Source organism: Arabidopsis lyrata (assembly GCF_000004255.2).
Source record: "Arabidopsis lyrata subsp. lyrata unplaced genomic scaffold ARALYscaffold_2, whole genome shotgun sequence".
In the NCBI taxonomy this organism is placed as follows: Eukaryota; Viridiplantae; Streptophyta; class Magnoliopsida; order Brassicales; family Brassicaceae; genus Arabidopsis; species Arabidopsis lyrata.
The window spans coordinates 12,335,005-12,349,405 of record NW_003302554.1 but is presented as its reverse complement, the minus strand read 5'-3'; the positions used below and the strand labels follow the sequence as shown (position 1 = coordinate 12,349,405).

Sequence of the window (14,401 nt, the reverse complement as noted above, 5' to 3'; positions counted from 1 at the left end):
TATCGTTCTCTAACATTTTTATTTTCTCTGAGATTATGTGTTCTTATTATGTGTTTTTGATTTGCATCATAGGTATGGTGAAAATGCAGAAGAAGTAGCAAAGCTGGATGATTGGAAATGTCCACTGTGTAGAGGCATCTGTATCTGCAGTGTGTGCAGGTAACTAACTACATGTCTTTAAGACGACCTTTATTATCAATGAAAGAGATATTTTTTTAATAATGGTTGTGAGGATTTTTCAGACAAAGCCGAGGACTAATGCCCATTGGGATTTTGGCACCCCTAGCTAAAGCCCGTGGATTATCTTCAGTCTATGAACTTCTTGAAGTTGAAGGGCATGATAAGTTTGCTTATCAGAAGAAGCCAAAACTGGTACTGAATACAAATCCTGGTTTTCGGGGTCTTTAGGTTTTGTTTTTATTTTATTTATTATGCTTACTTGATCAATACGGTTTCTGTAGGTTAATGCTTCCAATGAAGGTAGCAATAGTGAATCTGTTCCAGGGACGAAAGTGAGAATAATAGGTGAGATTTTAAGATTTGTGTTTTGTAAGTTGTCTTATATAAAGAAGAGGCTAACGGTTTTTACGGTTATAAAACAGATGTTGCCAAGGAGAAGAAGAAAGTGGTGGACAAGAGGAAAAAAGCCAAATCCAGTGACAAATTGAAAGAGGAGATTCAGTTTGAGGCTCAACTTCCTCAGGGTATAAGCTTGACTTGTGTTTCAGGCATCGATATACCAGCTGAAGAAGCTGGAAATGTATGTCAGCTTTTCGAGTTTTGCTCAGCATTTGGAAAGGTATTGTATTTTCTCTATAGCTTGATAATTAAGTTATGATATGTAATTTATTTACTCTTAATCTGATTCATTTTTTACTTTTATGCTAGGCTCTTGCTTTGAAGGAAGAACATGCTGAAACTATTGTCCGTGAGTTGTTTGTATGTGGGCGTAACACAAGGAGACAACAATACTCCTCTATTATCCAGATGATGATCCAGTTGTTGGATTTAATATCAAAGGATAGAGAAATGTATGAGTGTTTATCTTTATGTCCAAAAATATATACATTTTTTTTTCTCTGGTTTCTGATGTATATGAATTCATTATAGGTCTTTGTCTCTAAGTGCAACGGACAGCAGTTGGTTCACTACTATTGGAGAGATCATATTGCAGTCGAGAGTTTTGAGTGATGAGTTCCCACTTGAAACTTTTGTAGAGGGTGTTGCTGCGTATGAGAAGATGAATGCATCAAGAAAGCTCAAGCTTCTAAATTTCTTATGTGATGAATCACTTAGCACATGGTATGCTATATCAACTTTTCTTGTAGTTTACTCTATGCTTCGTTATGAGTTAACATATGTGAAATTTTTCTAGGACAATGAGGAATTACATTAAAAGCCAAACTGAAGAGTGTGGAGAACAGAAAAAAGAAGCTAAACAAAAAGCTGCAGCCGCAAAAGAAAAGGTAGTTTCTAAAATGTAAGATGGATTTATGTATCAACTCTTTGTGCTAAAGCTCATTTTGGTCTTTATAGGAGAAGGAGCTCAAACAAATGTTGCAAGGAGAGGTTGCCAAAGCCATTATGGAGAAAAACGGAGCTCCATTGTCTATTGAGGAACACAAGTCAGTTGTGTCTCAAATAAGAGATGAAGCTAAAGAAGCTCATGAAGAAATGATAGAGGCAAAGGGCATGAAATCTGGAAGTATATAAGTCTAAATTCTTAGACTCTTTAAATATATTGTCTAACAAATGTTGTCCTAGATATTTTTTATTTATCTTGATGAAATCTATTTGCAGTGACGCTTATATTTAATGCGCGTAGAACGGAACCAATCATGTTGGATGATAATGGTTTTGTTCTATGGAAATTGAAGTGTTTTGAAGAAGAACAAATTTTTTTGCTTCAAGGTTTGAATTTACTAAACTCTTAATTTTTTATGTTTCTTATTCATATATGTTTAGTAATCTAATCTCAATCTTATTAATGTACAGATCTAGGAACATTTGATGATTTATGTCCACATGAAAAATGGTTAGCTTTTAAGCCTGAACAGAAACCAGAGATAGAGAAATATATCTCTTCCAAGAGGTAAGTCATTCTTATAAAGAAGCAATTAACAATGTGATACTTTAAAAGAAAAAAATTTGGAATTTGTAATGTTAAAATTAAAACATAATTTTGCTTTTGTTTTGTAGGAGGAAACTGATGCGAACACAAAAGAATGCAAATGCAAAAAACAATGCAAATGAAGAAGCATCAGAATCATCACCAAGACCCAAAGCAAAACTCAAGCTCATCATTTCTGAACAATCTTGAATTTTTCTTTTTAACTTTTGGATATGCCTTTAAATAGTTTTCAGAACTCTGAAAAGTTTGTCATTTTTTCCCTTTTTTTATTCTCTTTTGTCTTTTCCGGTTCAGTTCGGTTAAATGTTTTGGTTTAATGAAAATTGAAAAGTGAAAACTGAAGTTGAGTGTGATATGCTTGTTCTATGTTCCACATCCGTAATAGATCTAATTTTTTTTTTTACTGAACATATAGATCTTAGATTTTAGTTATTAGTTCTTACATCTTTACTAAGCTCAATCGTGGCTGTTCCATAAATTAGTAAAATGGGTTAAGCTAATCTTAATTTTTACTCTGAGTCACCACTAATCTTTGATTATACGTATGAAGTTGAAAGTGTTTTCATAATAGTACTGTAATTCATATCTATCTAAATATCTGTAAAAATTAAGTTTGATTTAGGAGTCATAAGTTTAGATTTGTATTTTAATCAATGGAAATGAAATCAAAATAACTCCGAAACAATTATACATTAGGGAATTTTATATTTTATATAAGAAAATAGAAAAAAATTTATTAAAAGGGGAATTTAAGTCAAACAATAACTGAATAAAGTCCAACAAAAATGTGAAAAATGGGAAAATATCTTAGTAAATAGGAAACGTAGTTGATAAAAATATTGATTTTTTTTAATTCCAAAAAAGTAATTATATAGTAAACATTGAAAAAATTCAAAAATATTAATTTCACTCTTTCGAATTTCATATATGTCAAAAATTATTTGATTTGAATGTATAAGAAATCTCCAATTCTATTGTAATATTTATCTAATATGAAATAAAAATAATATGGAAATAATTTAATAAAAGGAAATTAACAATTTCCCATAAAGTAAGAAACAGTAATAACATATTTTTTTTAAGTAGAAAATGAAGACTTGTATTTGCTAACTAAATTTGGAAACTTGAAATAATCACATTTAATTCTTTTTTTTTTTTTTTTGACAGCTAATCAAATTTAACTCTTTATAAAATAATATCACCATATTTAATTAGAGTCAACAAAAAATTAATATATATATTCAGCTTTCAATACAAGAAATTAATTGTTTCTGAATATAATACAGGTCAATATACATTTAACATATGTGAGATGTTTAAAAGTATGTTTACTTAGTAATATTCAAAAAAATATGTGAAAAATGAGAAAACATCATTGTAAATAGAGAAATGTAGTTGATGAAAGTTAGATATTTCATATAATTTTTTTTTTCATTAAAAAATGAATTATTTTATTGTAAGAGAAAATGAATTAATAAAAATAAATTTCAAAATTAAATTTGATCTTGAATATATAGAAGAAGTTTATTTTAGATATTATGTTTGGGAAATAATATACTTAAAAGAAAAAAATCAAAAACTTCTCACAAAACAAGAAAAAGTATATATACATATATATATATATATATATATAAAACTAAATATAAAATATTTTTACGTAAATATAGATATATGTTTACAAATAGTCAAATTTAATAAATCAAGATTATACCAATAAAAACAAATTTTTTTTCCACATCTACTATAATTTTAGTTCTTAAGACGAACAAAACTACTCAAACAATAATTATACATTTTGCTTAGAACGTTTCATAATATCTAGATCACATAAAATAACATAGAACATAAAGCAGTAACATTAAAATATATGTAGTTTGGCTATCAATAAATGAGGTGATTGGTGGATTGATTAATAGTAAATATGGAGTTCCAAGACCATATATTTTGTTATAACTAACTATAAATATACTCAGAAATGGATGTTTTTATTAACATAGCTTAGAAAATGAAAAATAATAATAATTAGTGATTGTCTCATAGGATGCCTAGAGATAAAACTGAATAGTGTACAATACTAAACATCCATGAGATCGAAATTAAGATTGTTCGTGGATATAGAGTAATATAGTACACACTAAAATTACAAACGATTATAAACAACTTAACACGCTTTATAAGTTAAATGTCTAAACATGTAGAGATTTTGGAGAGATCGTGGCGACAAATTCTAATGTATAATTTCAGCCGCACAAGGAGTTCTTCTTTCACTGATTTGTAACTCAAGCAGTATAAACGATGTAACTCAAGCAGTATAAACGATGTAACCCTACACTGAATATGTTAAAACATAGAATCTATGTAAAAAAAACTTAATAATAGACTATAAACATTTTTCTCCAAATCTTATGCATAGTCGAAGTTGCAGGTTTTACACTAAAGTACCTATACTTTAAAAATTGAAACTTGATATCAATTCTGAAATGTTCTTTTCTAGTCTTCTTTTGTTTGATTTGGTATTTTATTTAAGAACCTAGAAAATTTATAATAGAGTTTATGGATGGATAATCCCCAATTGAATACGAGATATATAACATTTTGTAAGGTAGATATTACATTACCAAAACTAGCTTAGGCGACATAAAAATTGAGAATATGTCAAACGACGTCGTTTAATATATATATATATATATATATATATATATATGACATCGTGTGACATGTTTTAATCCTTATTTCATTTACGTTAAATTTTTGTTCTATTAGAAGATCAAATTCATCAAATTTACTATGTGTATCCGCCGATTCTCTTAGAACAAAAATTTCGAAACATAACTTAAGCAAGTTTGTGTGAAATTTCAATTGTATCAATGAAGAGAATTCAAATTCGATTAAACTATTTGTGAAAGGTATGTGCTAATAATACAACGTTTTTTTTTATACATTCATTTGATTTCATTATAAGTTTTCAAATCTTTTCGTAAAGTTTTGGTTATTTTTATCAATGAATATTCTCTGATTATCTCTTAGTTACTTCTTGTTAACTTGTTTGTATATTTTTTTTTCTTTTCTTTTGTTTGATTGTTTGATCTTTATGTTTTGTTAATCTATAAATCTATCATCTTTAGGGGTGGGAGAATAATCTGTTTGATACCTCGTCTAATCCAATCTGAAAGGTATTAAAAAAATAGATTTCTCCGTATATAAGTTCTCCATATGGATCCAAAAAATTTTAATTTTAAGATTAAGATATCGAAATTTGATTTGGATCTACTTCCAAATATAATTTTATTTGAATATATGTATGATAAATATAAATATTAAAAATATTTTTCGATGTCTTAGAAAATATGTGTGGTATTTTTTGAATAACCCTAATAATTTTGTTTAAAATAAATTAAAATTTTAAATGAAATTTATTTTACAATTTGTTTTTGTTATTAATATTATTATTTTAATAATTTATGCCGATTTCTACATATTTGAGATCTTGATACTCCGTACCCAATCTAGTTGTTCTTTAAAATTGTTTCATATAATTACAAAGTATTACTAATTATGAAGTTTTACATGGTTTGACCGAAAACAAAATTTTATAGAAATAGGCATAATTTCCCCCAAATTCAAAAGATTCGTTTTAATTTTATTCTACTACCATACTAGATTTTAACCCGCGGTGTACCGCGGGGCTATATTTTCTTAAAAAAATCAAAATGTAATTTGTTTGATAGATTATTTTGATTGTTAATTTTAGGATTTCACCCGTGGTATACTATCTTTTATAAATATCAACCCAAACCCGTCCCATCATATTACCCGTCCCGTGAAATTAAACATCATTTAGTTATTTTTCTTTTTAATAATACTTTTATTTAAAAGCTAAATAATTCAAGTCAATTTAAAAATTTCTTTTAAATGGTTCCCATAAGATATATATACATATATATTAAATTTGTATAGAGTTGAAATAATATTAATATTACAAACTTTTTATATAATTTAAATATTATAAATATTTTTAAAAATATGCAATATATATTTTTTGTTATTGAATAAGAGGATATTATGTGTAAGAAATGTAGAAAATAAGAGTTTAATATTTTTATTATGGAGTCGCAAGAAAAATCTTTTATTTCTATACATGTTATTCGTTTATTAATAATAAAAGAAAACAAATCCTTTAAATTAGATATTAACTAAAATAAACGCACCATAATTACTTATTAAGTAACAACCAATAAATTTCACTAAAAAATAGGTAACAACCAATAAATTCTAAACGCAGTAATTAAAGAATGAGATATTAAAAAAAATATCAAATAAGATATAAGAATCTTAAAATAATTGAATATCTAAATAATTTAATTGTTAGTGTCGATTTTAATGCCTTCATTAATGTAGATTTTTTTTTTTACAGAGAAATATTTCCTAAAGATTATCACATTAATGACTCAGAAAATTAAGGAAGATATGAATTTATGATTCTCGAAATCGTGTTGGTAATATCTTTAATTAATATTTTTCAAATTTAAATAATTAATGCCAATGGCATTCATCCGTAAATACATTCCAACTCCAGGATTTATTTGCTAAAAGTCATCCAAAAATGTATATATAGATTATACTGGTCAAAAGATTTTTTCATAGTCAAAAGATTTTTTCAAATTATTTTACCATAATATTATACTAGTCAACTAAAACATTTATTATCTTTCTCATTTTACCAATTTTTCAGTCAAACATAAGAATATGCTTGACTAGAAACTTGTACAATAGAATAAAATGGAAAAAATAATAATTTTTTTATCTGACTAGTACAATATTATGGTAAAATAATTCAAACAAATCTTTAAAATAAATGTTTCTACAAATTATAAATATTACCAATTTATATTTTTTTTCCCTTCTTTTGACTTTTTCACCTATTATTTAAGATCGGAAAGACAACTAAATTCCTTACCGTTCTAACTTTTGCTTTCTCTATTTTTTTTTTGAGTTTCCAAATTTTTCTCCTAAATTTTTATATCACTCTAGATTGAGCCTTTGTGTTTTTCTCAAATGTTTATCTCCATGAGAGATAGCTTCTGCCCGGTAGTACTTCGCACTGCGTAAATTTGAAAATATGTATGCATAGAAAAACACGTAAAGAACTCAAAGAATGCGGATATTGCAAAGAATACGGTTGCAAATATTGTAAAACAATATTATTATCAAAGGACTTTAAGGGCCAATTTGATATATGTTACATGTATTTAAACAAATATATTTAAAATGCATGTCACATATGTTAAATTAGGTCTTTCAAATTCTTTGATTATATCATTGTTGACAAGATTAGCTGCTTTATTTTTTTTGTTATATACATATTCTTTGAGTTGCTTTTATATGCATATATATTTCAAAAGTTATTGGTTGTGAAGTACTACCGTGCATAAGTTCTCGCTCAACGATCTAAACTTTGAAGAAGCATGTGAGAATTTAAGATTTTTGTTTTGAAAATTATCTTTTTAAATTATTAACAGAGGCGGAGGCAGTGCACAGTCATAAGGGTCAATTGACCCTGATGGAATTAAAAAAATTAGCTGAAACTTTATTAAATATATTAAATTAACCCCAATCCCATAAGAGTTTTGACCCCTGTAAAATTTTATGTTACAAGATTAAAATATTTAAGCCCAATAATTATATTATACTTATAAATAATATTAAGCCCAATAAAATTTATTTAAGTAAATATACTATAATTAAGCCCATTAATATAAACTAATCTTATATTTTAACATTTGTTTGTAGTCTAAAAACGTTTTAGCTTATTCTTCCTTATTTTTTTTCAATCTTAGATGGTGATATATTAGAAAATCTCTGACTTAATTAAAAACAAATCCAGCTAATGATCTAATCTAATATTATATTTAATTATAAAAACATCCGCAAAATCTAATTTTTTTCTCTATTTGTTAATCGTTGAGGAGCGCAACTAAAAAACTCTTAAATATCAATTTTGGTTGATTTTTTGATAAATTATTCATTGTTTTTTTTTATATATGTCAATTATTTTTAGATAAATCTAAAATATCTTTTTTTATATAATATATATTATTTTATATTAAAATTTTTTGACCCCTATAACAAAAATTTCTTGCTCCGCCACTGATTATTAAGGAGAGTATAACGAATTTTACGATTATATCCGGTTACCCACTAGAATGTTGAAAATGTAAGAAAATATAATAGATGAATCTTTGTAATCTATATTATTATTTTTATTCATTTTAGCAAATTTCTACGAATCCATCCAAGTAGTTTTTTTTTTTTATAGGAGTTTAAATATCAGAAATTTCATAGTAGAAGGAAGTCATTCTAAATCGTTTATACATACATGGATAAGTCAGACTACCCGAGATAACCTATTACTTTTATTTATAAAATTCTCAAACCCAATCCATTTTGAAAAAATTCGACCCGATTCGTTTTATTTTCTACTTACACTCGTTTTAAAATACACACAACCCTAGTTTTGATTTTTCTAAGTAATGTAATTAACTTCAAATAATATTGATTGACGTAGGAACAAATAATCAGACTCGCTCCCAACAACTCGACTATAAAGTCCATTGTCCACCTTAGAAGAGGCAAATCGGTAAGATATTGTTGTGTTGAGATAGATTCATATTGATGGAAAGAGCTTTGAATATCTCGTTTTGAATTTGCAAACTTTTGCCAGGTCTTTGTGGACAACATTGACTTTCTCAAAGAACTGGAGTGAGATGTCAAAGGAGAAAGGAGAAGAGAGGCAACAAATGCATGAAAATGGCTTATGAGGGAGACAAGAGGAGAGGCCTTGTTGTGTTACATCGGTTTGGGGTTTGATATAATATCTCTCAGAGTGCTGAGTATTTGTTCAAAGTGAATGATTTGTTTTTCAGAATCTAGTGTAGTTGTTTTACATGTTGCGTCTTTGTATATTAGTTCCACTTAACATTAATTGCCAATAAATAAGATGATAAGTGAATGATAAACAAGAAAAAATATATCTATCCGAACTTATAACAACAACAAAACTTATACAATGCATATCTGGCTCTTTGGGGACATGTGTAAACATAGAACGTATGTAAAACAAATCTACTAATAGAATAAAAAAAAAAATTCGGATAAATCTTATGCCTAGTCGAAGTTATGATGATCCTTGCACTAAAAAACATCGAAGCTTGACATCAATTCTTGAATGTTATTCCTTTTTTCTTCTTAATTTTGTTTGTTTCGGGATTTTATTTACAAAAAAAAATATGTATGGATAGTTTAACCAAGCTAGATTTTAGTGATACAAAAAATTTGTGAATTAGATAAAAGGCGAAGCAAAGATTGAAACATGTCAAACGACATCGTATAATATACTAAAAGATAAACTTGTATACGACGTCGTATAGATCTTTTTATAGAACTAGAAGTTAACCTAGGCAACACAAAATTAAAACATGTCAAATGATGTCGAATAAATAATACTCATCTATTCGACGTCGTTTGGCATGTTTCAATCTTTATGTCGCCTAGGTTAACATTTTTGGTCTATAAAAGGATCCAAATCACAGTTTTATGTTTTCATAGCCGCTGTTCATTTTTAATAACAAACATAGCGGAAACACATCATAAGAAAGTTTGTGCTTTTTTTATCGTATCAATGAAGAAATCTAACATTCGATTGAATTTTTTTGCAACAGGTATGTGATAATATAACAATGTTTAAAATATTTTACATTCAGTCGATTTTCTTTAGAGTTTTTAAATACTTGCTTAATTTTTTGGTTGTCTTATTATTGAGTACTATTTGCTAATTCTTTGATATTATTATTTAGTTTGATTATGTTTGACTCCTAATTTTTTCAATGAAAGATAAAATAATTCAAACTAAAAAGAAAATATATCTAAATGTAATATAAAATATATTCGAAAAATCATTTGATAAATGTATATCATCTTTAGAGGTACGAAAAATATCTGAAATCTTAATCCAATCCGATTCGAAGATGATATATGAAACTTCCGGATCTGGATCCAATTTTTCATTTTGAAAAACTGGATATTCAGATCCAACTTGGATCTATTTGAAATATAAAATTCTTAATATATATGTATGAAATGTATAATTATAAATTATATTTTGTTGAAAATTTTTTTGTGGTAATTTAAACCATGATATATATATATATATATATATATATTTTAAAATGGTTATAAAAAATATTGAAAAACTTTGATGATATTTTAATTAATAATACAATTTTCTTATAATTTTCTAACAATTCTAAAAGAGGAAAATATCTTCAAAATTCTTTCAGATTTTTTTCCTTTTTTGTATTGTTTTCAATAGGAAATTTTCAATATTATGTTAATGTTCTTATTGGTCTAGAATTTGGGATTTGTTAATTAGAGTGTAATGAAACAATTTAGGAAGAATATTTGGAGCATTTTGGTCTAGAATTTGGGATTTTTTGCATTGTTTCACGCTTTCTTGCCATAACAACAGTAAAATTACAATGTAAAAAGCGGACTTTTTGGAATAATAGAGAGTGTAAAGAACTATATCGATGGAGAACAAGGATTTGAATAATGGGTTAGAGAGTAATAAAACAATTTAGGAGGAATATTTGAAGCATTTAATTAGAGAAGACTAGAAAACAAAAGTTGAAGTGAGTGTGGAATGTGAGAGGTGTTTCTCTCTTCTTAGATAATAGGTTTCAAAAAGAGGAAAAAAATATTCAAAATGGCAGTGTTTTTTATTAGCTGTTTTCAGATTTTTATTCTTTTATTTGATTGTTTTGTATTTTATGTTAAAACTGTAATTGGTCTAAATGTTGGGATTTTTAAAACCAAAATCGATCTGTTATTTATTTCTTTTGTAAAGTGAATTAGCATAATGAGATTAAAAAAAATTGACTTTGACTAAAAATTTAGATAAAATAATATAATAGTGAAATGAAGAAAATGTAGGAAATTTTTATTTGACTTCTATAATAGGATGATAGAATAATAATTAAGAAAAAAATCTTTAGAAAAGAGAAAAAATCTAATCACTATTAAGTGCTACATGATTTGACCAAAAAATAAGTAGGTTACATGAATGTCCATAGATTTTGCATAATCTAAAGATACTTTATTAATTATTATTATACCATCCTATTATACAAGTCAAATAAAATATCTTATCTTTCTTCATTTCACTATTATATTATATTATATAATTTTTTAGTCAAAGTCAATTAACATATATATTTTTAATTTTATTACGCTAATCTACTTTACAAAAAAATAAATAAAAGATTTTTATCTACAAATCCAAAAATTTATACCAATCATATTTAACATAGAATTGAAAATAGTCCAATAAAAGAATAAAAATCTGAAAACAGCTAATGAAAAACAAACTGCCAATTGAATATATTTTTCCCCCTCTTTTTGAACTTTAGAAACCAAAAGTTGAATTGAGTATGGAATCGGAGAGGTGTTCCCCTCTTCTTAAATAATAGGTTTAATCTTCTCTTATTAAATCCTCCAGATCTTCCTCCTAAATTTCTTCCATACTCTCTAACCCATTTTCAAATCCTTGTTCTCTATCGATATAGTTCTTTACTCTCTTTTATTCCGAAAAGTCCGCTTTTTACGTTGTAATTTACTGTTGTTATGGCGAGGAAGCGTCAAACCAATCCTGGTGTTAGAATCATCGGACGAAGAATATATGACTCCAAAAATGGCAAATCATGTCACCAGGTAAAACATAATTATGATTCTCAATTTTCATTCTTTATTAGATAATAAAGTTTAGTTTTCTTTTATTAAAATGTTGGTTTGTTTCTTTGTAGTGTCGACAAAAGACTCTTGACTTTGCTGCACCGTGCAAGACCATGAAGAAGAACAAGCTATGTCCCATTAAGTTTTGTTATAAATGCTTATCAAACAGTTTCGTTTTTTTTTTTTTTTTTCGTTCTTTAACTTCTTTTTCTCTGAGATTATGTGTTCTTTTACGTGTTTTTGATTTGAATCATAGGTATGGTGAAAATGCAGAAGAAGTAGCAAAGCTGGATGATTGGAAATGTCCACTGTGTAGAGGCATCTGTATCTGCAGTGTGTGCATGTCTTTAAGACAAAGCCGAGGACTAATGCACCACTGGGATTATCTTCAGTCTATGAACTTCTTGAAGTTGAAGGGCATGATAAGTTTGCTTATCAGAAGAAGCCAAAACTGGTACTGAATACAAATCCTGGTTTTCGGGGTCTTTAGGTTTTGTTTTTTTTTTTATTTTATTTTATTATGCTTACTTGATCAATACGGTTTCTGTAGGTTAATGCTTCCAATGAAGGTAGTAGTAGCAATAGTGAATCAGTTCCATGGACAGAAGTGGGAATATTAGGTGAGATTTTGAGATTTGTGTTTTGTAAGTTGTCTTATATAAATTAAAGAAGAGGCTAACGGTTTTTATGGTTATAAAACAAATGTTGCCAAGGAGAAGAAGAAAGTGGTGAACAAGAGGAAAAAAGCCAAATCCAGTGACAAACTGAAAGAGGAGATTCAGTTTGAGGCTCAACTTCCTCAGGGTATAAGCTTGACTTGTGTTTCAGGCATTGATATACCAGCTGAAGAAGCTGGAAATGTATGTCAGCTTTTCGAGTTTTGCTCTGCTTTTGGAAAGGTATAGTATTTTCTCTTCATAGCTTGAAAATCAAGTTATGATCTATAGTTATTTACACTTAATCTGATTCATTTTTTTACTTATATGATAGGTTCTTGCTTTGAAGGAAGAACATGCTGAAACTATTGTCCGTGAGCTGTTTATATGTGGGCGTAACACAAGGAGACAACAATACTCCTCTATTATCTAGATGATGATCCAATTGTTGGATTTAATATCAAAGGATAGAGAAATGTATGAGTGTTTATCTTTATATCCAGAATTATATACATTTTTTTTTCTCTTTTTTCTGATGTATATGAATTCATTATAGGTCTTTGTCTCTAAGTGCAACGGACAGCAGTTGGTTCACTGATATAGGAGAGATCATATTGCAGTCGAAAGTTTTGAGTGATGAGTTCCCACTTGAAACTTTTGTAGCGGGTGTTACTGCGTATGGAACATGAATGCATCAAGAAAGCTCAAGCTTCTAAATTTCTTATGTGATGAATCACTTAGCACATGGTATGTGAATCTTTATATGCTAATATCAACTTTTCTTGTAGTTTGCTCTATGCTTCGTTATGAGTCAACTTATGTGAAATTTTTCTAGGGCAATGAGGAATTACATTAAAAGCCAAACTAGAGAGTGTGGAGAACAGAAAAAAGAAGCTAAAGAAAAAGCTTCAGCCGCAAAAGAAAAGGTATTTTGTAAGATGGATTTATGTATCAACTCTTTGTGCTAAAGCTCATTTTGTCTTTATAGGAGAAGGAGCTCAAACAAATGTTGCAAGGTGAGGAGAAAAACGGAGCTCCATTGTTTATTGAGGAACACAAGTCAGTTGTGTCTCAAATAAGAGATGAAGCTAAAAAAGCTCATGAAGAAATGATAGAGGCAAAGGGCATGAAATCTGGAAGTAAGTCTAAATTTTTAGAGTCTTTTTTTTATTATTTTTTTTATCTAGCAAATGTTATCTTAGATATTTTTGTAAAACATGATGAAATCTATTTGTAGTGACGCTTATATGTGATGCGCGTAGAACGGAACCAATCATGTTGGATGATAATGGTTTTGTTTTCTGGAAATTGAAGTGTTTTGAAGAAGAACAAATTTTTTTGCTTCAAGGTTTGAATTTACTAAACTCTTAATTTGTTTATGTTTCTTATTCATATATGTTTAGTAATTAAATCTCAATCTTATTAATGTGCAGATCTAGGAACATTTGATGATTTATGTCCACATGAAAAATGGCTAACTTTTAAGCCTGAGCAGAAACCAGAGATAGAGAAATATATCTCTTCCAAGAGGTAAGTCATTCTTATAAAGAAGCAATTAGCAATGTGATACTTGAAAAAAAAAAAATGGAATTTGTAATCTTAAAATTAAAACATAATTTTGCTTTTGTTTTGTAGGAGGAAACTGATGCGAACACAAAAGAAAGCAAATGCAAAAAAGAATGCAAATGCGAAAAAAGAATGCAAATGAAGAAGCATCACAATCATCACCAAGACCCAAAGCAAAACTCAAGCTCATCATTTATGAACAATCTTGAATTTTTCTTTTTAACTTTTGGATATGCCTTTAAATAGTTTTTAGAAAGAACAA

General features: G+C 27.6%; 1 protein-coding gene and 1 pseudogene across 1 annotated transcript; both read left to right on the top strand.

The window, feature by feature from the left end:
- Positions 1–31: 31 nt before the first annotated feature.
- LOC110230986 lies at positions 32–2,425 on the top strand (the record flags this gene model as incomplete). The annotated part of the gene is made up of 11 exons (XM_021035457.1): positions 32–159; positions 243–372; positions 462–525; positions 603–799; positions 889–1,031; positions 1,111–1,302; positions 1,376–1,466; positions 1,537–1,705; positions 1,801–1,911; positions 1,996–2,092; positions 2,200–2,425. Coding segments are annotated over 11 exons (1,443 nt in total), but the record flags the coding sequence as incomplete, so codon positions are not given.
- Positions 2,426–13,121: 10,696 nt separating this feature from the next.
- On the top strand, positions 13,122–14,017 carry LOC9324648 (annotated as a pseudogene).
- Positions 14,018–14,401: the final 384 nt, after the last annotated feature.